This window comes from Rhinoderma darwinii, chromosome 1 (assembly GCF_050947455.1).
Source record: "Rhinoderma darwinii isolate aRhiDar2 chromosome 1, aRhiDar2.hap1, whole genome shotgun sequence".
Taxonomy (NCBI): domain Eukaryota; kingdom Metazoa; phylum Chordata; class Amphibia; order Anura; family Rhinodermatidae; genus Rhinoderma; species Rhinoderma darwinii.
In genome coordinates this window covers 188,934,406-188,961,944 of record NC_134687.1, presented here as the reverse complement: position 1 = coordinate 188,961,944, position 27,539 = coordinate 188,934,406, and the positions used below count along the sequence as shown (strand labels likewise).

Here is a 27,539-nt window from a genome sequence, read left to right as displayed (position 1 = left end):
TAGCCTCTTCGAGAAGCACATTAGGTTTGATCTCTACTATTTATCGGCACCTTCTAGATAAATATCTGGAATGTTTCCCCTTTTTAATATGCACAAATGGGAAAGAGATATGGGACAGGTCACATAGGAACAATGGTTTAGTATTTTACAGTCTGTACCAAACGTCTCTTTGGGTGAAAGCGGCAGGCTCTCGCAGCTTTATATCCTACATACAGTGTATAAAATGCCCCTTTTTCCCAACCGTATTGGTAGCAGGACATAAGCTAAATACCAAGATGCTCTATAGAGCCTGTAGGATTTCTTCCATATGATGTGGGATTGTACTCAACTGAATGAATACTAGAGTAAGGTCCTGAAAGTCACTAATATGTATTATTTTGTAGACCGGATTAGAGACCCCAAGGGCTATCTAAATGAATTGCCCATAGACACACATGGTAAACTTGTGGTAGGACGTTTATTATATATTGCACGCAAACTGATTGTATTACACTGTATTCGACCACCTCCACCTAGAAAGAGAGAATTTATTGACAAAGTAAATACTATATTGATATAAGAAAAAGCAATATTTCATAAATATACTAAATTTGAAAAGCTGTGGTTGCCCCGACTAGATATTCCTGGACTGGCTACCAGAATCTTACTGACAAACAGGTTGTTGAATATGCTTTTCACTATGCTATGTCCCTCTTACCTATAGATGCAAGATAGTGGCCAGTGGTGGCTTGTGCACGGTTGACTCCCTCGAACCTCCCTGTGTGCGCTATATTGAGTCTAAGGTTCTCTTTAATGGCCATCTCATGTGCATTAGCTCATCATGCTGTATTTTTTTAAACCAACTTTTGTGAGGACATGTGTTGATTCTATATTCACCTCAAACCAGAATGGGAGGGGGGTTCTAAGGCGGAGGGCGGAGTTAGTTTGGTGATTTTGATTTATATTCCTTTTTTAAGTGTGTTCTAAAAATCTATTTCTGGAACTGCTGAGCTTAGAGGAGCAGAAAAAAGGTTGCACACTGTTACTCTGGAGGCTGGAGTTATTCTTTATATAAAGCCCTAGAACAGTCCTAGTCCTTTAACAAGCCTGATGAAGATCCTTGAGTGGAATTGAAACGCGTTGCAAGATTGTCAATAAAAGTAACTCCAAGATAACTTACGATGTTATGTATGATCATTACCTAACGAAGATAATGCAAGTAAACATGAGCTCCAAGCACCCACATATACAGTTGTCTCCATAATTATTTGGACAGTGACACAATCTTCATGATTTGGGCTCTGCACGCCACCACATTGAATTTGAAATGAAACAACTGAGATGCTATTGAAGTATAGACTTTCAGGTTTAATTCAAGGAGTTGAACAAAAATATCCCGTGAAACGTTTAGGAATTGCAACCATTTTTCTACACAGCCTCCTCATTTCAGGGGCTCAAAAGTAATTGGAGAAATTAACATTACCATAAATAAAATGTTTTTTTAATACTTTGTAGAGAATCCTTTGCAGGCAATGACTGCCTGAAGTCTGGAACCCATGGACATCACCAAACGCTGGGTTTCCACCTTTGTGATGCTTTGCCAGGCCTTTACTGCAGTTGTCTTCAGTTGTTGCTTGTTTGTGGGTCTTTCTAACTTAGGTTTTGTGTTAAGCAAGTGAATGCATGCTCGATCGGTTTGAGATCTGGTGATTGACTTGGCCATTGCAGAATATTTCACTTTTTTGCCTTAAAAAACTCCTGGGTTGCTATCGCAGTATGTTTTGGGTCATTGTCCATCTGTACTGTGAAGAGACGTCCAATCAATCTTGCTGCACTTGGTTGAATCTGAGCAGAAAGTTTATCCCTGAACACTTCAGAATTCATCCGGCTGCTTCTGTCTTCAGTCACATCATCAATAAACATTAGTGACCCAGTGCCTTTGGCAGCCATGCATGCCCATGCCATCACACTGCCTCCACCATGTTTTACAGAGGATGTGGTGTGCTTTGGACCATGAGCCGTTCCAAGCCTTCTCCATACATTCTTCCTCCAATCATTCTGGTACAGGTTAATCTTAGGTTCATCTGTCTAAAGAATACTGTTCCAGAACAGGGCTGGCTTCTTTAGATGTTGTCGAATCTGGCCTTTCTATTTTTGAGGCTGATTAATGGTTTGCACCTTGTGGTGAACCCTCTGTATTTGCTCTCATGAAGTCTTCTATTTATAATAGACTTAGATACTGATACACCTACTTCCAGGAGAGTGTTCTTCGCTTGGGTAGATCATGTGAAGGGGTTTTTTTTCACCAAGGAAAGGATTGTACAATCATCCACCACTGTATGTCCAGGCCTTTTCGAGTTCATGAGATCACCAGTGCGCTCTTTTTTTTTCAAGAATGTACCAAACTGTTGATTTGGTCACCCCTAACATGTGTTCTAACTCTCTGATGGATTTCTTAAATTTTTTCAGCCTAACGATGGTCTGTTTCACTTGCATTGAGAGCTCCTTTGACCTCATGTTGTGGCTTCACAGCAACAGCTTCCAAACGCAAATGCTTCACCTGGAATTAACTCCAGACAGTCACGATCTCGGGATATGTGGACCCACTAGGCCGCTCTGCCATAGCGGAGAGGCAGCTGGCCAAGTCACAGTCTACGGAAAAGTCTATACAAGTTTGTAGCAAAAGGGTACCTGAGACCGTCAAGATGGTGGCAGGGGCCCTTGCACGGATGGGGCTAGATGTGGCAGGTTGCGCCAGACATGGTGGATGAAACCAGGGATGACAGATGACCCCAGACGTGGTGTATACCAGCAGTCGTGGCAGGCTGCGCAAGATGTGGTGGATGATACCAGGGGTGGTCTAAAACTGCAGGCGGCACAACATGACTCCAATACTAAACAGGCTCGAGAACAAAACACAGCATGGGATACAGGATACAGGTAGCAGGGCACAGGAACACTGGAAGCAGGATAACACTAAGGGACCATTTGCAATACGAACATGGGAAAACGACAACAATGCTCAGGCAAGGAGTGGAAGGGCAGGGTCCTTTTTATAGTTCAGGATGGTCTGGGAAATAATTAATTAATTAATTACATATGCGCTCGCTGGCCCTTTAAGGTCGGGAACCAGCTCGCGTGTGCCACCTCACGGACATTGCAGGACAGTGCAGCCAGATGCGCTGACATTTCTGGGGAAGAAGACGTTGGCAACAGGAAGTAAGTCTGCGGTCTTCAGGTAAGGGGAGGCTGCGGTCCGTGACCTTGGCCATTACATAGACCTTTTACCTGCTTAATTGATGATGGATTAATGAGGGAATAGCCCATGCAGCCCATTAAATAGCTTTTGAGATTATTGTCCAATTACCTTTTGTCCCTTGAAAAAGAGGCAGCTACATATTAAAGGACTGTAATTCATAAACCCTTCCTCAAATTAGGATGTGAATACCCTCAAATTAAAGCTAAGAGTCTGCACTTTAAGCCCATATAGATTATATAACTGTATATTCAATATGTTTTGGTAAACAGCTAAAATGACAAAACTTTTGTTACTGTCCAAATAATTCTGGACCTAACTGTAGACCTGAACAATATAGGAGTTACCTCCTATTGCATCCAGATAATATAAAGTCTTGTGATCACTATTTCTCCTTTGTTTTAATCTGCAGTAATCATAAAAAAAACTATGCAATTACCACAGATTCTTTAATGTGACACGAATTATGTGTATTTAAACTTTTCAAGAGCTTATTTGAAGACTAGAGTAAAAAAAAAGCAAGCATGAAAAGTATAGATTCAATTCAAGTTTACCCGCTCTAATTAAACGTGAGTAGCGGAAATGCTGGATAGTGATCCAATAAATGCTCTTGAGCCCTTCATCTATCTGAGCAAATTATCTGCTTTTAAATTATGTTAATTGAATTGGGAGACAAGTTGCTAATTTCAGCATTTATCCTGATTGCAACCAACTAAGTAAATGTTTTCAACAAAGGCAGTAACTGTAGCTTACAGCATAGTACATCTGCTGTGGACATGCTAAATATGTGCTTCTGGAAATATGAACCAAAAAATGAAGAGGTGTAAATTATACATAAATCACTGACAAACTATAAATAAGGAAATTCATATACAGTTACGGCTGTAAAATGGTAGGTTGAAATGGCAGCTGCAAAAGTAAATGCAGTTATTTATTCTCTGCTAAGAAGTTATGTATCCAATGAAATGACTTTTTTTTACAATGCCATCATGAATTATTAATTCCTTTTCAGGGATATACATAAACAAGAAGGTGCCTCATAGCAAATATTAAAATAGTACCTTTACCGGATGATGGTTCCAGGGATCAGTTCTTCTCTTTTCTTTCCTTTTAGGAGAGAAAGGTAGCGTGACTCTCAAGCCACTAACCCCATCCATTCTTCGCTAATAATGTGTTGTTTGCAGAGATGACAAGTCTCACACCAATCTAAAGGAATGGATATGGGGCAAATCTAAGGTTGGCCCTACTGCTCCATGTACCCATAGGTACACTGCAGCACCCTGAAAACTATAATAATATAATTACAATAAATGGTTAAGCATTATCCACTACAGCAGCTTAGCCCTCCAGGGATATTAGATATTATCCCATAACCACTATTGTAATGTATATCATTGTTAACCCTTCCATCACCTTAGACCACAAGGAGTATTAGGCACGTATTACCCACTAAACCACTCTAGACCACCAGGGGTATGACAGGAATACTATTATTAACTCCGAAACCACTCCATGTACAAGTGTATGATGTAATTTATGTAGAAAGTTGGCAAAGTCTATATAATGATGGGCATTTTGCTGTCTTCGTTGTGGGCACCAATGCACTTGGAAACCCCCCCTTTAAAAATCCTGCTTTTGCCTCACCATCTGTATATGTGAGCCAATTTCCATATAATCTCTTTTATTTTACTTCTTGTGTAGTTGCTTGTAGTTTATATCACTTTTGGTACACACTATATTTGCATGCAATAGAACTGTACCGTCTCTCCAGGTAGTGGCACAATTACCAGGGCAACCAGCATCTGTTTTGGAGCTAAGTAGTTGAAGGAACCCTTCTCTTATGTTAAAGGAGTGCCAGAGGTGAAGGGCAATGAATTATTGCTGGTGGGCAAGGATGACAATAGTGAGGGGATTCAGGGGAAAATTCAAGATTTTTGAGGAGGGCCTTTCAAGTGCTAGATGCCCACAACAGAGACTGCAAAATGCCCCAGCTTATACTTATCTTGTCAACATGGATTACATGATATATTTTTATATAGGGTTATTTAGAGGTTAGTGATAATATTTCTATAATATTCTGAGTGGTCTAGAGAAGTTTAGCAGTTCATTCCTAGTATCCCTGGTGGTCTAGGATGATGGAGAAGTTAAAATGGATATCCGTTTTATATGATCTAGGCAATGAGTTAATATTTATTCCTCATGGAGATCTAATGTGGTTTGCTCTGAGAACAGCATGCAGTAGTGACAGACAAACTGATTCTCTCTGTGTTGTTTGAGATGCTATGCCTTAGCGTTCCCAAGTTACGCGTGATGCTCCGACCTGCATTACTTAAGGTCAAATCCTGCTGCATTTTATGGATGGTGAACCTGTGTAGGGATTCCATCTTCACATGTCCCTCCATAAAAAAAAAAAAAAAAGGGCAGCAAACAATACAATTAAATAAAGAAGAAAAAAACATTACTCACCTGTTAAATCCCCCACCGCTCCAGTACAAATGCTCCTTTGTTTACATTCCAGCGGCGATTAGCTGCATACCGGCACATGACCACTGATTGTTGCTATGAAGACTCCCTTCTATATGTACTCTCCTAAATATATAATTCCCAAATATTGTATACTGTGGCAATCAATGTTTATGTTTTTTCTCTTTTTGGATGGAATATTTATAGCTTTTTATGAGTTATACGTGACTGTAAAAATGTAATGCAATACCTAAATAAACATGCCTATTTCATACTTTTATGTTATTAATATTTTATGTCTCTTTTAATACTTGCAGTGCCAAAACTTAAAAAAAAAAAAAATATCTACTTCACAGCTAAAAAGCACATTATGCATACATATTGTTGGACTTTATAAGCTCTGTGCAGATAGAACATATTGTTTAGCTAAAACTCACATTCTACAAAATATACGGGGAAAAAGCTAAGTTTGTTTTAAACAGAAAAACATTACTGAATATTACAATAAATCAATAGTCAATGGAAATTATTGCCTGTGACCTCCTATCTTTGAGTGGTTTTCTTTTATTATCAGTGAACACTGCAATAATTGAAAATTGGAAAACACAATAAAGTCCTGACCTGCAATAACTTGTTCAGCATGTTTGTGTGGTTTAACTACCCTATAATTCTGAGACTCCAGTAATGATGTGCGTGCATGAGCCCTATATCTCATGCACTTAAACATGTTTACAAGGACATCCCACTGCAACAACCAATATATCCCTGCAGTTTTCTCACCCGTATATACTAAAGCGATTGGAACACTGTTATTCTTCCTTTGGAGAACATGTGGAATGTAAGCATTGCAGAGGCCAATTTCGTAGTTATATATTCTGTGCTGATAAGATTACTTCATAGCTAACCTGATGGGGATAAGGTAATATTACTTTGAGTAACCATACCTCTTAAGAGAGTAGCAGCATTTCATATCACTATGCGGTATACACTATATTTGCATGCAACAGAGATATTTCTGTCTCTCCAGGTAGGGGCACAATAACCAGGGCAGCGAGTGTAGCAGCTGTTTTGGAGCTCAGTAGCTGAAGGAGCCCATCTCTTATGTTAAAGGAGTGCCAGAGGCCAAGGGAAATTAATTGTTGCCTGTGGGCAAGGATACAAGAGTGAGGGTTTCAGGGGAAATGTCAAGATTTTTAAAGGGGCCTTTCAAGTGCTAAACGTTCACAACAGAGACTGCAAAATGACCCAGCTTATATTTACCTCTTCAACATGGATTACATGATATGTTTTTACATGAGGTGATTCAGGGCTTAGTGATAGCATTTCTATAATATTACAAGTGGTCTAGAGAAGTTTAGTAGTTAATTCCCAGTATCCCTGGTGGTCTAGGGTGATGGAGAAGTTAAAATTGATATCCGTTTTCTATGATCTAGATGAGATCGAATGTTGTTTTCTCTGAGAACAGCAAGCTGTATTGACAGGTGTCCCGTTGGGTGCATGGACCCACTGGAACATACCGCCTTAATGGTATGGCAGCTGGCCAACAGGGCACAGATCAAAGTCTATAGTTTAAATAGGTGTACCTGTGGTAGCTTCAGACAGCAGCAAGGCAGGCTCGGATGGGACTTTGGCAGCAGGCAGACACCAGGCGTGGTGTAACAGGACAGGCGTAGTACTCAGCGCAGCACGACTCCAACTCTATATGGCACTTGGACCAGGATAGCACGGGATACAGGTTATAGGTAGCAGGAACGGGAACACTGGGACTAGGTAGACACTGAAGGGACCATTTGCAGAGACAAACATAGGTAACGACAACAACGCTCACGCAATGCAGGAAGGGGCAGGGCCCCTTTTATAGTTCAGGTGCGCGTGCTGGCCCTTTAAGAGCGGGCACTAGCGTGCGTGTGCACCCTACGGGACACGGCCGAGTGAAGTGGAAGTAAGCGTTGGCATCTCCTGAGGAGGAAAAGCGGGCCAGCGCTCACTGATCCATGGCTGCAGCCGTAAGGAGGTGAGTAAACCTGACGGCCCGCGGCCATGGACATTACAACAGGTAAGCTGATTTTCTCTGTGCCTAAATGAGATGCCATGCCTTAGGCCTCATGCACACAGCTGGGCCTGTAATCACAGCCCGTGATTTTACAGGCCGTGCTCCCATACTTTGTATGGGACCACGGCACGAAAATGCAGCCGTCGGCGGCCGGCCATGCCCGCAATTGCGGGCCTTGATTACGGGCACTGCCGTGTGCATGAGGCCTTAACATTTTCAAGTCTTGTGTGATGCTTCAAGCTGGTTTACCTAAGGTTAAGTCCTGCTGCAGCTAGTTAATTGGCATTCCTCGCTTGTATACTGTACCTCTTATTTTTGGGGATGGTGAACCTGTATAGGGATTCTCTCTTCACAGGCCCTGCAACATTAGAAAACAAGAGTGTAGAGAATTAAAGGGGTATTCCAAGAGTCCCCCCCCAAAAAAAATGGTAGCTGAAAATGTAATTAAATAATTAAAAAAACATTACTCACCTGTTAAATCCCCCACCACTATAGCACCTTTGTTTACATTCCAGCCGGATTAGCAGCATATGACCACTGACGCCAATGACTGGCAGCAGTAGTTATACCAGTTGTACCCTTGGACAACCCATTTAACTAAATAATCATTAAAAAAAATGTGGGGGTCAAACAAGCACCAAGTTCTTCTTTCTCAGAGGGTTAGTGGTATTGTAGTATTAGCCGGCACCAAAAAGAGGCTCATATTATTATTTGCTTTGCGGCCCGGTCACCTCTATGTACTGTATAATCCTGCTTAAAAGAATGGTTGCATTGAAGGACAATATTCTTTTACTACATTTTCTCGTACACATTGTGCTAGCATCATACAAGCCAGTCCTGCAATTTTTCACGTTAAATCATGTTTGGACAAATCAAAATAAATATGTCCATACATTTCTCTTGTCCAATTTCTAAACCATATTTTATGCTTTCTCAGCCTATTAGTGCCGTCATATTTGCATAAACACTTGTCTACAGGAGTAGTAAACATCCTTATCAACAGCATTTTCTGCTACATCCAAAGATAATGGTGCCCATTCTAGAAGTAACGTATTCAGGTACAGAGGTCTTTTGGGGGCATAATCCCTGTCAGGCCAGTGGCACGATATCTCTGGAAATAATTTAGCCTGTATGACTAGCCTTTCATATATAATTGTGAATGTCATCAGCTCCTATACAACCCAATTTTTATTTTTCACAGAGTGGTCATTTAACAATTTTAACCCTTACATGGGGAAAAATAGAAAACTGAAAAAGACATTATAAATAAATTCCATCTGTTTTCTCTTTGACACTCTGTCCCTTCAAAAAAAACAAAAAAAACTACCGTAATCAGTAAATAGCTTAAAAGACACTGATTCCGAATCTGCAAATTTTATCTACCTACTCACTTACATCCTCCCATTGTGGGCCCACAAACTGTCTGTGCACTGCATGCCGATACATAGAGAAGATTCCTAACCCCGTCGATATAATGGAGAGTACTCCTAGGATTTGTCTTATGCATGCAACTTAGGCCAGAGGCTTAACTTGAAGCTCCAGGGTCCTAGTGCAAAATCTTTAACATGGCCCCTACCTACCATATATAATTTATAATACAGACATCTTATTATGCGGCTGAGGGGCTTTTGGGCCCCCTCAGGCTCCAGGGCCTGGGTTTGACTGCTACTTATGCACCCCCTATAGCTGTGCCCCTTGCTTAGGCCCATTTGCAGGCTTACAGCAGGGAATGTGAGTGAGTAGAAAAATAAAAATTGCAGATTTGGATACAATGTTTTGTAGGTGAAAGATTCCCTTTAAATGCTTTGATTCCTCTATACAATGGGCTCTATATAGTGTAATATGTAGATTATCATATACGGTATAGTAAAGGCTACGTACACCTTTAAAATGAATAATTTTTTTAAAATAAATCAATGTTTTATGTGGTTTTAAATTGTCTTTTATTTTAAAAAAAAGTTTTGTTTTTTTTAACGATACAGCTTCTTTGTATCATGTATACATAGTACCTGTCACGTTCTGTCGGAGCCGAGTCCATCACTTCAGCTGAACTGACGGCTCGGCTGAGTTCATAACTTAGATGTGATCGATAGTAGCTGGATCCTGCGTCAGAGACTCGCAGGACCCGATCTCAGCCAAACCGTTAGTTCAGCTGAACCCGACGGAATCGGCTGAGACAGAACGATACAGGTTCTATGTATACAGGATACATTGAACCTGTATCATACAAAGTAAAAAAAAAATATGTTAATAAAAATCACATAAAAGATTGCTTCATTTCAAAAATATTTCCTTTCAAAGGTGTATATAGCCTTTAAACTCTTAACGAACTCCTTATCAACGGTTGATGATACATGCAGAACATAGAATATCTTCTTGCTTTTTATTATATGTGATTAGTTGGTGATTTTTTTCTTCTTCTTCTAGAGTTAATGAGCTGGTAACTGGTTCAATATCTAGCTCATCAATGTTAGGAACTCACACCTTTGATGAGATAAGTAAAATGTGTCCCGCAGTGAAAAGGCATGTTATCTGAAGGCATTAGTTACTTCTCAACAGTAGATGTAATATTGATTTTGCAACAGATATACACTGCTGTTTACCTGAAATTATATGCCATGTGTGGCAATGCCATAACTGTGTTACATTAGACAACAATGTGAGCTTTAAATAGAGCAGTCTGTACTATATCTGCATTTTTTACTGTTTCATTATCCAATAATCACAATTGTGCAGTAGAAACAATAATACAAATGAACTATTGATAGTTTTCAATTTCTTATTTTACTATTAAAACAAATAGTCTGAAAACAATAAAAAACACATGAATAAAAAAAAACGTCATTATGACTATGTGTCATAAATCCCTGTATTACATAGCAGGATTCAACAAATTGTAATTTTAAACAGAGTAAATGGACTTTGTCTAATTGCATCTCATAATTATTAATTTGACCATTTTATGCTTTGGGGTAGAGCCTCTATATAGTAATATATTCAATTACTTGCAGGATGCGGCCACAAAATCATCAACAAATCATCAGAAAACCTTGTCAGCCATCTCTGTTGGAGGTGCTCCTTAGGCTAGGTACAGACAGCATACTTCAGACGGGGTCACATTCTTTTCTATTTCTCAGATTAAAAATTGAGCATGAGCATTTCCTTTATTCCTCTTTTTAATCTAGGATCTGATATTGTGCCTAACAGCCATGCCGCTGCCATAAATCTTTCAACATACACCTTGTAAAATACTACTTGTATCCCACTTTGAACCTTAACCCGTTGGCGACATGTCATGTACATGTACGTAACAGCCGCCAAAGAGAAGTATGGAGCGTGCTCACAGGCTGAGCGTGCTCCATGCTGAGCGGGTGTCGGATGTATGATACAGCCGATATCCCACTGCAATGGGTGGAATTGAAGATCACTTAGATTGCGACCCGTTTACTGACTGCGGCATCTAAACAATTAAAATAAGTTCCCCCCCCCCCGACTGCCCATCAGATCCCCCTGCAACGCGATCTCGTGGTGCCGATGGTTGTTATAGCAGCCTGAGAGCTTAATGAAGGCCCCCAGGTCTGCCATCTTTGTACTCTTATGAAGCCCTACCTCCCGGAGACTGTCAGTATAGCAATATACTGCAATACATTAGTATTACAGTACATCATAAAAGAGATCCAAAGATTACTGGTTCAAGTCCCCTAGGGAAAGTTAGATTAAAAAAAAGTAAATACGGTTAAATAAAGTTGTTTATGTACAAAAAAAAATATTAAAAGTGAACAAAAAGTCACATGTACCCCAAAACGTTACCAATAAAAACTACAGCTCACCCCACAAAAAAATAAGCCATCACACCGCTAAATCGACACAAAAACAAAAAAGTTATAGCTCTCAGAATGTGTCGACACAAAACTTTTTTTTTTCTTTATAAAAGTGGTAAAACTATATAAATTTGGTATCTTTGTAATCGTATCAACCCATAGAATAGAGTTAACATGTCATTTTTTATGCACGATGTACATTGTAAAGAAGAGACCCATTAAAGAGGTGGAGTTGTTGTTTTTTGCCCATTTCACCCCAAAATATTATTTTTTACATTTCCCATTATATTATATGGCACCTTAAATAATACCATGAAAAACTACAACTCGCCCCGCAAACAAACAAGTGCTCATATGGCTATGTCAATGGAAAAAAAAAAGGTAATGCTTATGGAAGGCAGGGAGGAGAAAACAAAAATGAAAATTTGAAAATTGGCTGCGTCTCCAAGGGGTGAAAGAGAACCTGTCATTATGCCATACTTAATAACCCCTTGCGTACCTTCGACGTAATAGTACGTCGCTGGCCGCTTATTCCAGCGTACCTTCGACGTACTATTACGGCGCAGGAATAAACTGTCACTATGTGAAATCACATAGTGACAGAACAGCGGCGGCAGCTGTCATTGACAGCTAACCGTCTCTGCTACCGGCCTGGGGACCAATTAGCAGTCCCCAATGCTGGCGATTGCTGTGATTGGTCAGTCTCTGAAGACTGACCAATGACAGCCGTCTGTGACGTCGTCTGCAGGAGAAAGCTCCTGTCACTTTCTCTGATCTCCTCACTTCTGTGAGATACGTGAGGAGATCAGAGAAAGCGGTGTAAAAAAAAAACCCACTATTTTTATTAACCCCTTCCCGAAAATGGGCGTATAGTAACGCCCTGAGGATGAAGCGGGCACAGGAGCTGTGCTCGCTCCATCTTCATCGGATGTCGGCTGTAATATACAGCCGACATCCCACTGCAACTACAGCGATCACTGTCCTCTCCGATCGCTGTAGTTTAACCCCTTAAATGACGCTGTCAATAGCGACAGCGGCATTTAAGTGATTGATACAGAGGGAGGGGGCTCCCTCTGCACCCCATTGCCCCCCCCCCCGCGAAAAATTGCGGGGTTCTGATGGTTGTGATGGCAACCAGGAAGCCTAGCAACGGCTTCCTGGTTGCCAGGTACGGGAGCCTATTAGGTCCTGCCCAAGGCAGGACGTAATAGGCTCAACTGTCAGTTGTAAAGTGACAGTTACAATACACTGCACTACATCAGTACATACAGAAGTAGTGCAGTGTATTGTACAGGGGATCAGAAGATCAGATCTTCCAGTCCCCTAGTATGTGTAAAATAAAAAGTGAAAAAAAAGTAAAAAAAAAGTTTTAGATAAATAAATAAATACAAGTTTTACATAATAAAAACAATAATCGCCTTGTTTCCCTGATCAAGCCATTTATAATTAGAAAAAAAAAGAAAAAAAAGACAAAAACTAGACATAATAGGTATCGCCGCGTTCGTATCGGCCTGACCTAAAAAAATATCATATTATTTATCCCGCACGGTGAACACCGTAAAAAAAATACCATAAAAAACAATGGCAGAATTTCCTTTTTTTGTCACGTTGTTTGCAAAAAAATTGAATAAAAAGTGATCAAAAAGTCGCGCGTAGCCAAACATGGTACCAATAAAAACGACAGTGTGTCACGCCAAAAATGTATATACTCCGCACAGATTACATATGCGCCCACATTATAAACTGAAACACCAGTAAAACACTAAACAAAACTACTACCAAGCAAAATCTGCGCTCCAAAAGCCAAATGGCGCTCCTTCTGGGCCTGGCAGTGTGCCCAAACAGCGGTTTATGACCACATATGGGGTATTACTGTACTCTGGGGAACCGCTTAACATTTTATGGGGCGTATGTCTCCAGTGGTACAAGCTGGGCCCAACGCATTGGGCACTGAAATAGCATATATGTGGAAAATGTCAATTTTCAATCTGCAACATCCACTGTGCAATAATTTCTGCAAAACCTTTGGGAGTCAAAATGCTCACTACACTTCTAGATGAATTCCTTGAGGGGTGTAGTTTCCTAAATGGGGTCACTTCTCGGGAGTTTTCACTGTACTCGTACCTCAGCGCAATGCAACATGGCACCAAAAAACAATTTTGTAAAATCTCCACTCCAAAAACGAAATTGCACTTTTTCCGTTTAGACCCTTGCCGTATGTCCAAATAGCCGTTTACAACCACATATGGGGTATTTCCGTAATCAGGAGAAATTGTGTAACACATTTTGGGGTGTCTTTTCTCCTGTATTCCTTGTGGAAATGAAAAATTCTGAGCTAAAGCTACAGGTTATTGGAAAAAAAAATGTTTTAATTTTCACGGACCAATTCTAATAAAATCTATAAAACACCTGAGGGCTCAAAATGCTCACTACACCTCTAATTTAATTCTTTCAGGGGTATAGTCTCCAAATTGGGATCACATCTGGGGAATTTCTACTGTACTGGTACTTCAGGGACTCTGCAAATGCGACATGGCCCCCAGAAACCAATTCAGCAAAATCTGAGCTGCAAAATCCAAATGGTGCTCCGTCCCTTCTGAGCCCTGCCGTGGGTCCAAACAGCAGTTTATTACCACATAATGGGGTATTTCCGTAATCAGGAGAAATTGCTTTACAAATGTTGAGGTGCTTTTTCTCCTTTATTCCTTATAAAAATTAGAAAATTCTGTGTTTTTTCCAAAAAAAAAGTCTCTTTTCATCTTCACAGACTAATTCCAATAAATTCAGCAAAAAACCTGTGGGGTCAAAATGATAACTATACCACTAGAAAAATACCTTGAGGGGTATAGTTTCCAAAATGGGGTCACTTTTGGGGGATTCCACTGTTTAGGTCCCTCCAGGGCGTTGCAAACGTGACACGGCACTGAAAACCATTCCAGTAAAATCAGAGCTCCAACATCCAAATGGGGGTTATTCCCTTCTGAGCCCTGCTGTGGGTCCAAACAGCAGTTTATTACCACATATGGAGTATTTCCGTAATCGCGAGAAATTGCTTTACAAATGTTGGGGTGCTTTCTCTCCTTTATTTCTTGCAAAAATTAGAAATTTTTACGATTTTCATTTTCACAGACTAACTCCAGAAAATATAGCAAAATACCTGTGGGGTCAAAATGCTAACTATACCCCTAGATAAATTCCCTGAGGGGTGTAGTTTAAAAAATGGGGGTCACTTTTGGGGGTTTCCACTGTTTTGGCACCACAAGACCTCTTCAAACCTGACATGGTGCCTAAAATATATTCTGAAAAAAGGAGGCCCCGAAATCCAAGAGGTGCTCCTTTGCTTCTGAGGCCTGTGTTTCAGTCCATTAGCGCACTAGGGCCACATGTGGGATATTTCTAAAAACTGCAGAATCTGGGCAATAAATATTGAGTTGCGTTTCTCAGGTAAAACCTTCTGTGGTACAGAAAAAAATGTATTACATATGAATTTTGTAAAAAAAAATGAAATTTGAAAATTTCAGCTCTACTTTCCTTCAATTCCTGTAAAACGCCTAAAGGGTTGAAACACTTTCTGAATGCTGTTTTGGATACCTTGAGGGGTGCAGTTTTCAAAATGGGGTGTTTTATGGGGATTTCTAATATATAGGTCACTCAAAACCACTTCAGAACTGAACTGGTCCCTGAAAAAAATCGCTTTTTGAAATTTTCTTAAAAATATGAGAAATTGCTGCTAAAGTTCTAAGCCTTGTGAGGTCATAGAAAAATAAAAGGATGTTCAAAAAACGATGCAAACATAAAGTAGACATATGGGAGATGTTAATTGGTAACTATTTTGTGTGGTATTACTATCTGTTTTACAAGCAGATACATTTAAAATTGGAAAAATCATAATTTCTTCATATTTTCGCTAAATGTTGGTGTTTTTCACAAATAAGCAATGAATTTATCGACCAAATTTTTGCACTAAACTAAAGTACAATATGTCACGAGAAAACAATCTCAGAATCAATTGGATAGGTAAAAGCATTCCGGAGTTATTACCACATAAAGTGATACATGTCAGATTTGAAAAAATGGGTCTGGTCCTCAAGGCCAAAATGAGCTGGGTACGCAAGGGGTTAAAAGAAAATGCATACTAGTGAGTGTAACTGTGCCTACTAAACAGCTCCCAAAAGTGCCAAAAATGGGAGCTATAAAGAAAGGACTTACTGGTCCTGCGGGGTCACATGGTGTATCACATGATACCTCTAAGCAAGTCATTAGCTGTAACACCCTTCTCTCCAGAGATCTTTGCACATACGGCGGTCCTGTTCCACAGTGACCATCAGGGTGTGCTCGAGAGCTCAGTCCAGACTCAAGAAGCCAGAGCGCACGCATGTGGAAGATTGTGCTGATTACTCCCTGAGCACCCTGGGCTATAAGAAGGTCTCAGCCCCTTCCTCCCATGCCTGAGCTTTGTTGTCGTATCCTAAGTTTGTCTTGCAAATGGTCCCTTAGTGTTTCCTGCTCCCAGTGTTCACTGTTCCTGTATCCTGATCTAGTGCCGTGTTGAGCTGTTGCCGTGCTGTGCTGTATACCACGCCTGTCCTGCTACTCCACGCCTGACGTCTACCTGCTACCTAGTCTCAGCCAAGCCTGCCTTGCTACTGTCCGAGCTGCCACAGGTACCCTATATGAACTATAGACTCTGACCTGCCAGCTGCGGTACGGTACTGTGGGTCCACGAACCCTATGTGACATTAGCTCTGAAAAGGACATTTTACATACACATTCCTTCCCCTGGTCGAACTTTATGGACATATATGTTTTTTCAGCCGCACTAACTATGTATATCCATGAGTTGGAGAGTTGCTGACTATCTGAGATGCATCATGTGATACATCATGTAACTCCACAGAACCAGGAAGTAATTTTCATCCCCCCATGTTTGGCACTTTGGGGGATAGGTTAGTAGATGCAATTACACTCACTAGTATAACTTAGAATATACTTATTAGAACACATGGATGGTTTACTTCAAACAAGTCATAGTGACCGGTTTTCTTTAATTATTCTGTTGTCAGTGGTCTTAATATAAGTTGTACTCCTCTATTTTCAGCAAGCAAAGAAAATATGTAATTTATAATTTTTTATAATTTCAAAGGAGTTATATATATGTATATATATATATATATATAGATATTTTTTTTTTTTATATATCACAATGACAAACTCAGATTTGCTGCATTGACAGACCCAGTACCACTATAACTGTATTTGTTAGCAACTGACGGGACCTTGTTAAAAACATAGATGTGTCTTCCTTCATTTAAGTTATTATGTGATTTTTTTTTTATTCTCTCTGAAATATTACTCATTACTTGAGCTGCTTATCAAGAACAATTAAGCCAATGTAAATGACCTCACTGTACCATGTAGCCAAACCTAAAAGTAATATAAAGAAAAATGCTGAGTATACTATTACCATCACATTCAAATTTACTCTCTACCCACTTAGTATTGTTATTATATTGGTGGTGTTGTTAGATTTTTAAAAAATTTTATCTAAAATTTATTTATGAAAAACTCACATTTTGGATAGACATAAGTGTTCAGATTCTTTGCTATAACACTCATAATTTATCTCTGGGGCCCTCCCACTTCTCTAGATCATCTTTGAAATGTTTTTACATGTTGATTCGAGTCCACCTGTCGTAAATTCATTTGATTGGACATGATTTGGAAAGACACACCCCTGTCTACATAAGGTCTCACAGCTGACAAAGCATATCAGAGCAAAAACCAAGCAATGAAGAGGAAATAACTGCCTGTAGATCTCAGAGACAGGCTTGTGTGGAGGCACAGATCTGGAGAAGGGTACAAAAAAAAATTCTGCTGCATTAACGGCTTCCAAGAGCAAAGAGGCCTCCATAATTCCTAAATCAGATAAGTTTGGAACAACCAGGACTCTTCCTAGAGCTGGCCGCCCCAGCAAACTAAGTAATCGGGGGAGAAGAATCTTGGTAAGAGAGGTGACCAAGAACCCAATGGTCACTCTGGTTAAGCTCCAAAGATCCTGTGTGCAGATGGGAGAAACTTCCAGAAGGTCAACCGTCACTGCTCATCACCTGCCAATACCCTCCCTACAGTAAAGCATAGTGGTAGCAGCATCATGCTGTGAGGGTGTTTTTCAGCGTCTGCGACAGGGAGACTGGTCAGGGTTGAGGGAAAGATGAATGGAGCTAAGTATAGAGATATTCTTAACTGAAAACCTGATCCACAGTGCTCTGGACCTCAGACTGGGCCGAAGATTCACCTTCCAACAAGACAATGACCCTAAGCACACAGCCAAGACAACACAGGAGTGGCTTAAGGACAACTCTGTGAATGTCCGTGAGTGACCCAGCCTGAGCACTGACTTGAAACAAATCGAACATCTCTGGAGGGACCTGAAAATGTCTGTCCACCAATAGTTCCCATCCAACCTGACAGAGCTTGAGAGGATCTGTAGAGAAGAATGGAACAAAATCCCCAAATCCAGGTGTGCAAACCTTGTGGCATCATACCCAAGAAGACTGGAGGCTGTTATCACTGCCAAAGGTGCTTCAACTAAGTACTGAGTAATGGGTCTGAATACTTATGTCAATGTAATATTTTAGTTTTTCTCTCTCTCTCTTCCAAAATTTTCATGCCTTGTGCTACATTATTGTGCTCTTTAATGCCTTGTGAGAAGGACCTAAACTAGAGGCAGGACAAGCTCTGGAAGTGCCCAAGGCAGTCGTTTCATAAAGCCCCCTTCCCTCGGTCCCTAAAGTTCAGCGTGGCAGTTGTCAAATGGACAATCATTCATTTAACTGTTCCCTGTTGCTCCTTCTTCACCCTTTCCTAGTGTTCTTATTTAAACTGTTCCTATTTATACAGAGAAACATTGATTGGCAAGAAGATTAACCCGTTAGTGACCGACCCATCGTGTTTCTACGTCGGTCACTAACGGGCCTTATTCCGATGCCATAGAGTTTTTACGTCGCGGCATCGGAATAAGTAAACAGAGCAGGGAGCTGTCAAATCTCCCTGCTCTCAGCGGCTAGAGGCAGCTGAGGGCTGGGAGCGTCCCTGCTCTGCCGTGTGAGATCGATATTAGTATCGATCTCACACGTTTAACCCCTCAGATGCGGTGCTCAATAGCGAGCACCGCATCTGAGTGGTTTTGGAGAGAGGGAGGGAGCTCCCTCTCCCACCGACACCCGGCGATACGATCGCCGAGTGTCTGTGTCTCTAATGGCAGCCGGGGGTCTAATAAAGGCCCCCAGGCTGCCTGGAGTGAATGCCGGCTAGATCATGACCTAGCAGATGCCTGTCCGTGTTAAACGGACAGGCAGTAATACACTGCAATACAAAAGTATTGCAGTGTATTATAAATGCGATCGCAGAATCGCATATTATAGTCCCCTAATGGGACTAGTAAAAAAGTGAAAAAAAAGTTTAAGAAAGTTAATTTAAAAAAAAATGTGAAAAAAAATGAAAAACCCAGCTTTTCCCCTTACAAAATGCTTTACTATTATAAAACCAAAATAAAGTAAAAAAGTTACACATATTTGGTATTTCCGCGTCCGTAACGACCCCGACTATAAATCTATTACATTACTTAACCCGCACGGTGAACGCCGTAAAAAAAATAATAAAAAACTATGGAAAAATTGCTGTTTTCTGTGAATCCTGACTTTAAAAAAATGTAATAAAAAGTCGTCCCGCAAAAAAAAAGCCCTCATACAACCGCATCGGCGAAAAAATAAAAACGTTACGGCTCTTCAAATGTGGAGACACAAAAACAAATAATTTAGAAAAAAAAGCGTTTTTACTGTGTAAAAGTAGTAAAACATACAAAAACTATACAAATTTGGTATCGTTGCAATCGTAACAACCCGCTGAATAAAGTTATTGTGTTATTTATACCACATGGTAAACGGCGTAGATTTAGGACGCAAAAAAGAGTGGCAAAATTTCAGATTTTTTTCTATTCCCCCCCAAAAAAAAGTTAATAAAAGTTAATCAATAAATAATATGTACCTAAAAATGGTGCTATTAAAAAATACAACTTGTCCCGCAAAAAACAAGACCTTATACAGCTATGTCGACGCAAAAATAAGAAGGTTATAGCTCTTGGAATGCGACGATTGAAAAACGTAAAAAATAGCTTGGTCATTAAGGTCCAAAATAGGCTGGTCATTAAGGGGTTAAAGGCAGAACATTGTTGTTTTTTTTTAGTGCATAAATTGTGTCCACCATCCCCTAGGTGACTGCCTACACTGCCTAACCCTCATCAAACCTTTGCCTAAAATAGGTCTCTGTAGCTTAAAGAGGCGGCTGTGAGAACTTAGTGTGGTTACTTCAGTACATGGAACTACGCACTATCCTAAAGGGGTCACCAGAAGGTTGAATGGCTACTATGCAACCTTAAGCATTACAACCTGTGGCATACACTACTGTCAGCTTTATGTTGACCATAAGGCAAAGATGGAATATGGAATATATATACAGTATATCATCTTTATTAAGTGACCATTTTGGGAAATTGCATTAGTAGAAAAAATGCATAACTTACAACAGATTTAAAGCTGGGCATTGTTTAGTTTTACTTTTTTTAAAAGAATTCCTGTAACTTGGCACCGTTTCATATTTCAGAACAATGATATATTTGCAGTAATTAGATTTTCCCAAAATTTGAAGTGCTAATTGGATTTGCGTTTTAATGTGATTTTCCTGTGTAGCTTAAAATGAAATTCAGAATTAATGTAATGTAAAGCGGCAACTCAATGCAATGTGTTCATAGTTTTCAGACTGTAAGAAACAAAAGTTACTTTTTTCTTATTGTCTACATTCATTTACTTTGTTGCTTTAGGGGTATGTAATATATTGAAAAGCCCACGTAAACCAGAGGGTTAGAGCTTGAAATATAGTAATATCTAATATTACAAAGGCAGCAATAAATCACACTGGTGGAAGGATAAGTTTGCTTCAGATCACTGTTCTAGAACTATGATCGTACATACATCATCATCAAATCAATTCAATTTGATATTACCAAATGTGGAACATTAGGATGACAGTATTAGACGGAGATAGTTGCACTGATCAATGCTATGTTCTGTGATATGCAATAGTAAAAAAATATATATATACATAAAACACTGGTGTGAATAAGGCCCCTGTTGGTGCCAATTTATTCTTACTACTGCCTGGGTCTCTTTAGATATGATGTCAGAGCTGAATAATTAGCCCTGACATCTTTACTTTGATAGGATTTCAATTGCTTTCCTCCAAGACCGTTCAGATGCATTTAATAGACCTCAGCACAATAAAATCAAATAAAGTGGGTGGGCACAGCTGGTGACGTCACTCAACAATGTTAGCCCGTCCACTCCATTCTGAAGCAGCAGGTCAGAAGTTGACCTGTGGGGAAAAAAAAGACTAGATGAGTTTTATTGTTTCGTCTTACCATATAGAGGGCCGTAATGACGGTCCAGTAAGGGGCTGGAAAGTCTCTTTAAACTAGAGAAAATTACAAAATAGTTGCCATTGGGTTGTATTTTTTTTGTAGTAGTTTTAGAAATTCCAGCAAATTAAGGACCACTGCAAACAAGTCAAATGACTGAAATTATTAGTTTGAATGCTTCAAGTCCACCCAAGGCAATGGAAAGTTAGGAAACTTTTGCAGGAGAGATAAATTCCCTCGAGCCCAGAACATTTATGAGGTTAAGGCTAGGGCACCATGGAGACTTTTTGTTATGCATCGTGTAAACTCAATGTTCCCTCAATAGGAAAATGGGTGACTTAAGGTGATCACAGGAATTCCATGATTTAATTTTTGTGATTGTCACACTACTCACGCCCCATCCGGAAACATTTACTAAAATTGCCATGGAGCTCTAGCGTAAAATAAACTATTCCAAAAATAATGTTATACAGCAAAATTTCAATTTTCTGTTCACTAATATATTATTACAAATTTATCCCAAGATGAAACTTAACTAATTTGGGGATTGCAGTTTCTGGTTCTCTTTATATTTATATTTATTTTCATTTTTCACAAAGGACTTTCACCTGGGTAAAGATGTGCCTGTGAATATCAGAGTGCTTTGCACTGTCTACTATTTAATATTTTCCTTAAAGGGGTTGTCCACCGGATAGGTCATCAGTACATGATCTGTGGGGTTCCGACACCCATACCCCGCACCGTTAAGCCGCTCCGGCTGCCTCCGAGCACCAGACGTACACACCGAAAGCAGTGTATAGGAGCAGAGCTGCAGTTCGACAGCACGGTCGCCATGCTATGTACGAAGCCAACTGCTTCCGGCTCCGTACATCGCATAATGGGCCATAACATCCGGTCTCCGGAGGCAGCCTTAGCGGCTTAACGGGGTGGGGTTTGGGTGTCGGACCCACACCAATGATATACTGATGACCTATCTGGTGGATAGGTCATCAGTTGTTCAGTAGTGGACAACCCTTTTAAAAAGCAAAGCTCAATATTTCACAATAGCTGCCCTGAGCGCTGCTAAAAACAATGGTAGCTGGTCCAATATTTCCCCCTAAAACTCACGAAAAGTAAAATATGGTTAGCGCATCTCACGGCTTAAAAGAGGAAACAGTCTTAATTGAGCCATGAGCTATAACATTGCGGTCCCCTATTAAAAATGAGTTACAAGAGAAATTGTTACACTATGGAAAAATGTGTATAACAAAATTTCAAGTAGCCGGCTCAGGACTGTAGTAATCAATAATTACATTTCCCTTTTCCCATATATCATGAATGATCCATAATAAATTTAGGACAGGTAAAAATCTTTTGTTAATGATAGCTTTAACAGCAATTATGTCACCTAAACTATTTATGGTCACATGTTCATAAAATGATTTCTGCAGTCATACGTTTTGCCGCATTGAACATACCGTCAGATATTGTGTTTATTGTCAAAGGAGTTAAATTGTCATAAAGTGAAATTAAACTGGCATATGGAGATTGAAAGTGGCAGAAAGATATCTATATATTATGGTAATGTGCTTGTGTTTATACAGTAAATGTACTTTTTAGGGAAATGTGCACTTGCTAACAGAAGATGCATAACATCAAGTTATCATCTTAAGGCCGCATTCACATGAGTGTGTTCAGTCCGTGATATACGGTCCGCAGATCGGCCGCATTTGTCGGACTGAGCACACTGCAGGGAGCTGAGCTCCTAGCATCATCGTTATCTTTGACGCTAGGAGTCCCTGCCTCTCCGCGGAACTACTGTTCCGTACTAAAAAAATGTTTTCCATACGTAACAGTTTTCCCGCAGCGAGGCATGGACTTCTAGCGTCATAGATAACGATGACGATAAGAGCCCCCTGCAGTGTGCTCAGTCCGGGAAATGCGGCCGACCTGCGGACCGTATATATCCCGGACTGAATACGCTCGTGTGAATCCGGCCTAAGTGTTAAAGGGGTTGTCCAGGCACAGGATAGGTCATCAGTATATGATTGGTGGGGTCCGGCACCCGGACCCCGCACCGATCAGCTGCTCCAGCTGCCTTCGGCCACCGTTTGTTATGCAGTGAAGTTGATGGTTCCGACTACTGCATAGCAGCCATGCTGCATAACAGCAACTCTGCTCATATTTACATAAATAGGAGCAAATCTGCAGTACTGCAGCTCGGCCGCTATTCTGTGACAAGAGCCATCTGCTTCTGGTATGGATATCTGGTGTATAGGTCATCAGTTGTCCATGCCTGGACAACCCCTTTAACTATAATTGTATAACATAAGCTCATTCAACCATTTGATACATCATGTAATTTGTGGGGAGCTTGCCCTTTAACATATTACAAAAGTAATAACTAGGATTTCTTTTTACAGCCGGCGTTATCAATATTTATAGCCATGTTGTTACAAATGTTCTCAGAAGCAGATCTAATGAACAAACAGTGTACAGGGCCGGATTATAGGGAGGGCACATGCTGCATGTGCCCTGGGGCATCTACCAACTTAATAATGCAGCTTATTTTGTCTTTAGGATGCTTAGGCGGCATTTCTTTTCTTTTAATGACATATTCCAAAAGCAATAGCTTTTATATTTTTCCGGTTTTATTTTTATGGCCTATGATATACGATTACGGTGATACCAAATATATATAGTTTTTTTATGTTTCACTACATTTTCACAATAAAAACACAAAAAAAAAAAGCATTTGTTTTTGTGTTGCAATACTCATTTTGAGAGCATTCATATATATATATATATATTTAGATATATATATATATATATATATATATATATATATATATATATATATATATATATATCAAGATTTACATAATAAAGCATTTTTATTTCTTCTTTTTATAAATATTTCTAAACATTTTATTTTACTCGTTTTAAAAAAACGTTTGTTCTACTGAAGTATTAGACAATGTGATTGGTTGATTTCTTATCGCTGACATGCATCCGATTAGGCCCTGCTTCTATAGGGGCTTTTTCACGTTTTGTGTCTGCATGATTTTATGTCTGCTGGCACTGGTTTTCAGTAAATAGCTATTCTATGGACGTGAATGCAACTTATGGGGATAATGATTTACTGTATTTTTTTTGGGACTGTAAGATGTACTGGACTATAGGACGCACACATTTCTAGACAATAGAAATTGAGAAAACAATATTTAAAGGGGTTTTCCGAAGCTCCTCCCCCAAAATTATTTAAAGAGATAACGTAAATCAGTTGCCAAGGTCTTCTTTAATATCCATGGCATGCTTGACTGATGTTTTTTTTATTGTATTTGTTGCATCCCAGCATCCTATTCTGCACAGCATCTCCCTTACTTTCTCCCTTCCTCCCATCCACACTTTAGCTCTCCCCTTCCCATGTATCCTACGTAGCTTCTCACTCCCTCCCTCCATGGTCGTACTGAGCATCTTACAAGCTCCCTTCTTTGGTCACCTGATCTGTGACGAGCCGACATAGAAGGGATGAAAAGCATTTGGCACATCAACACTACTCTTAGAACTACAGAACTTTCGGAAAGTAATAGTTGGGACTGAATAGAGTAAAAGCAGTAGGATTTTCTAATAAAGGAAAATTACAAGTCTATATACTTTATGGTAGGCAGGCAATTTTAAAACAATTTTCTTTTGCCGTAAAACCCCTTTATTACTAATTAAATCTTCCATGGTGGTCAAGGGTAAAAAAGAGGCTTTATAATTTATTCCCTGCTGTTGTAGGGTAAAAGTGTTAGTTAATAACCGGTGGTTTAAGATATATGATTGGTGTATATATTTTATTTCCTGATGGTCTAGGGTAATATAGGGTGTTAATACCTGGTGATCTAGTGTATATGAGGGGGTTCATTTTTTTGTTTCCTGGTGGTCTAGACTAAAAAAGGGGTTTAGTACATGGTTGTCTAGGGTATATGAGTGGGTATTATTTTGTTTACTGGTGGCCTAGGGTAAAATAAGGTGTTAGTACCTGGCGGTCCTATAGTTTACTCTTCTTACCAGGCTTCAGGGATGTCTCCTGAGGTGTTCTGTCTAACAGCAAGCTGAAAGCGATGTGCACATTGTGTTGATCTTCCCTTTCTGCTCTGCAATGATCATACAGATCAATGCTGGGTAAGGGACTCTGCGGCTGTGAACAGATGGAAAATATAATGCTGTACTGTACCTCTAGCACAAAAGGTTTATGCAACTGCTATATAGGATGTAATTAACTAAAAGGTTAATATATTTTTTGCAATTAAAGAAGTCGTCTGTTTGCAGTACAATTCAGTTAAAAAAAAATTATAATTTAGAACACAGACAAAGCTGATTTACAGCCGATTTACAGCTTTGTGTGACTGTCATCATTTAAATTCAATTTTACAGAATATTTATTTTGCTGTAAAGTCTTTAATATTTTAAGGTTTGCCATTCACTGTTATATTACTAAATGATATATTTGATGGAATTTCCTATGGATGTTTCCATTCACAGGCGCTTAATGTGTCAGTGTATAATCATTTATTAATGTAATTTCCTTGTATTACCAAATCAATTAACTTTCATCATGACAGCTGTTTTTTTTATTCCTTCACAGCTTGGTTCATGGAATCCTGTGACTGGTCTGAATGGTTCTCTGACAGATAGGAAGCTGGAAAACAATATGCGTGGTGTAGTGCTCCGTGTAGCCACAGTGCTGGTAAGGATGTTTTAAATATAGAATATATTAAATAGATTAACCGGTTAAGGACTAGGCTGTTTTACAGCTAAATGACCAGAGCAAATTTCACAATTTTGCTATGCGCTTCTTTAGATGACTATAACTCTGCAGGTGAATAAAGTTCATCTTTGAATTTTACACTCTTTTTAAAGGACAGATAGGGCTTTGTTTTAGTGGCATTTGTCAGTATATATCATTTTTATTTTTTTCTCTAAAGTGGGCAAAATTGGAAAAAAATGCAAGAATTTAGCAATTGCGCCAGTTTATGCTAGCATTTTTCACACACGGTATGGACCACGGCCAAAATTCATCTCCTTTCACGTTCTTCCACTTCTCCCGTGCATGGGGATACCAAATATGTGAGCCTTATTCGCTGTGCGGGCATGTGCCAGGGCTTGGCATAAAAGGAGGCTTTTTGGCCTTTTCGGTCCAGGAATTTTGCATTTGATTTTAGAGCCGCATACTGTTTTCTGGAGGGTGTAATGCTTCTGAAACATTAGAAACACCCCATAAATGACTTCATTCACACAAGTAGACCCCACAAGCTTTCCTTCAAGGGGTTTATCATATTTTTAGCAAGTCCAGTTTTCTTCTGAAAGTTTCTTGAATAAGATGGATCAAAATAAAATTAGCAATTTTTTAGCAAATGCGTCAGTTTATGCCAGCATTTTTCACACACGGTATAGACCACGGCCAAAATTCATCTCCGTTCACATTCTGCCACTTCTCCCGTGCACGGGGATACCAAATATGTGGCCTTATTTATCACATAGAGATGTAGGAGGGCGGAGGATAGAAGAAGATTATTTCACATATCGCTTTTTTTCAAAGCTGGTTTTACAAAACTCAACAGAGTTTCTATAACACTTCCAAAATATCTGCTCTTGAAGCAGAAATCCCAAAATATTCATCTAGGGGTATAATGGGAATTTATTTTTTGGGGTTTTCTAAAATAAGAAATTGCAGGTTAATGCAAATGGAGCTCTCCAGCAGATGAACTTTAGAAAACATCAAACATGACATCCCCCCCCCCCACCCATTCCCTCCCTCACCCTTGGAGTAAAATCAGGGGAAAAATAAAAACGTAGTGTAGGGCAAATATATTTTCAACAAATTAACTAACTAAAATCTAATAATTCAGAACAGTGTGGTATTTTTTAAAACATGGCTCAATGCACAGGCCTGGTTGTGAGGGACATGAGGGACAGAAATATCGGGAATCTTTGCGGTGCCCGTCTTTTCTGCAGACGCGGCACTTTTTCTGGGGGTTGCTTCTTGTTGCTGTTGGGGGAATCCGACTGATGAAGTGTCTTTCAGTCAGTCGCGTGACATCCTCAGACTGGGGGCATTCTCGGGTGTCCTGAACATCAAAAATGAGGCCTTCAATAATTTTCTCCTGGAAATCCAGGTATGTGTCTCTGCCTCTGTTTTTTTTGTAGAGCACAAATGAATTGTGGATGGCCACCTGTAACAAATAAATGGCCACCTTTTTGTACCAGGTTTTAGTTTTGCGTTTTACTAAATAGGGCTGTAAAACCTGGTCGCTTAAATCCACCCCCCCCATGTACTTGTTATATTCGGACACGCTCACTGGTTTGTGCTTGTCCGATGTTGCCCCTCTTTCCCTCACTGCCACTGTTCCTGCGGTATGAATCGTGCTTAGCACATACACATCTTTGCGATCCCTGAACTTGACCGCCAGCAATTCCTCAGATGCATAAGCACAGGAGTCCCCCTTTACCATGCGCTTCCCCACTAAT

General features: G+C 39.8%; 1 protein-coding gene across 1 annotated transcript in view; it reads left to right on the top strand.

Annotated features, from left to right (window-relative positions):
- The window catches only part of GRID2 (glutamate ionotropic receptor delta type subunit 2), a 1,233,941-nt gene that overhangs the window by 841,444 nt on the left and 364,958 nt on the right, over positions 1 to 27,539 (top strand). The window contains exon 9 of the mRNA XM_075860662.1: positions 25,657 to 25,758. Within this exon, the coding sequence (XP_075716777.1) occupies positions 25,657 to 25,758 (102 nt within the window). The remainder of the gene's footprint in view (positions 1 to 25,656; positions 25,759 to 27,539) is intronic.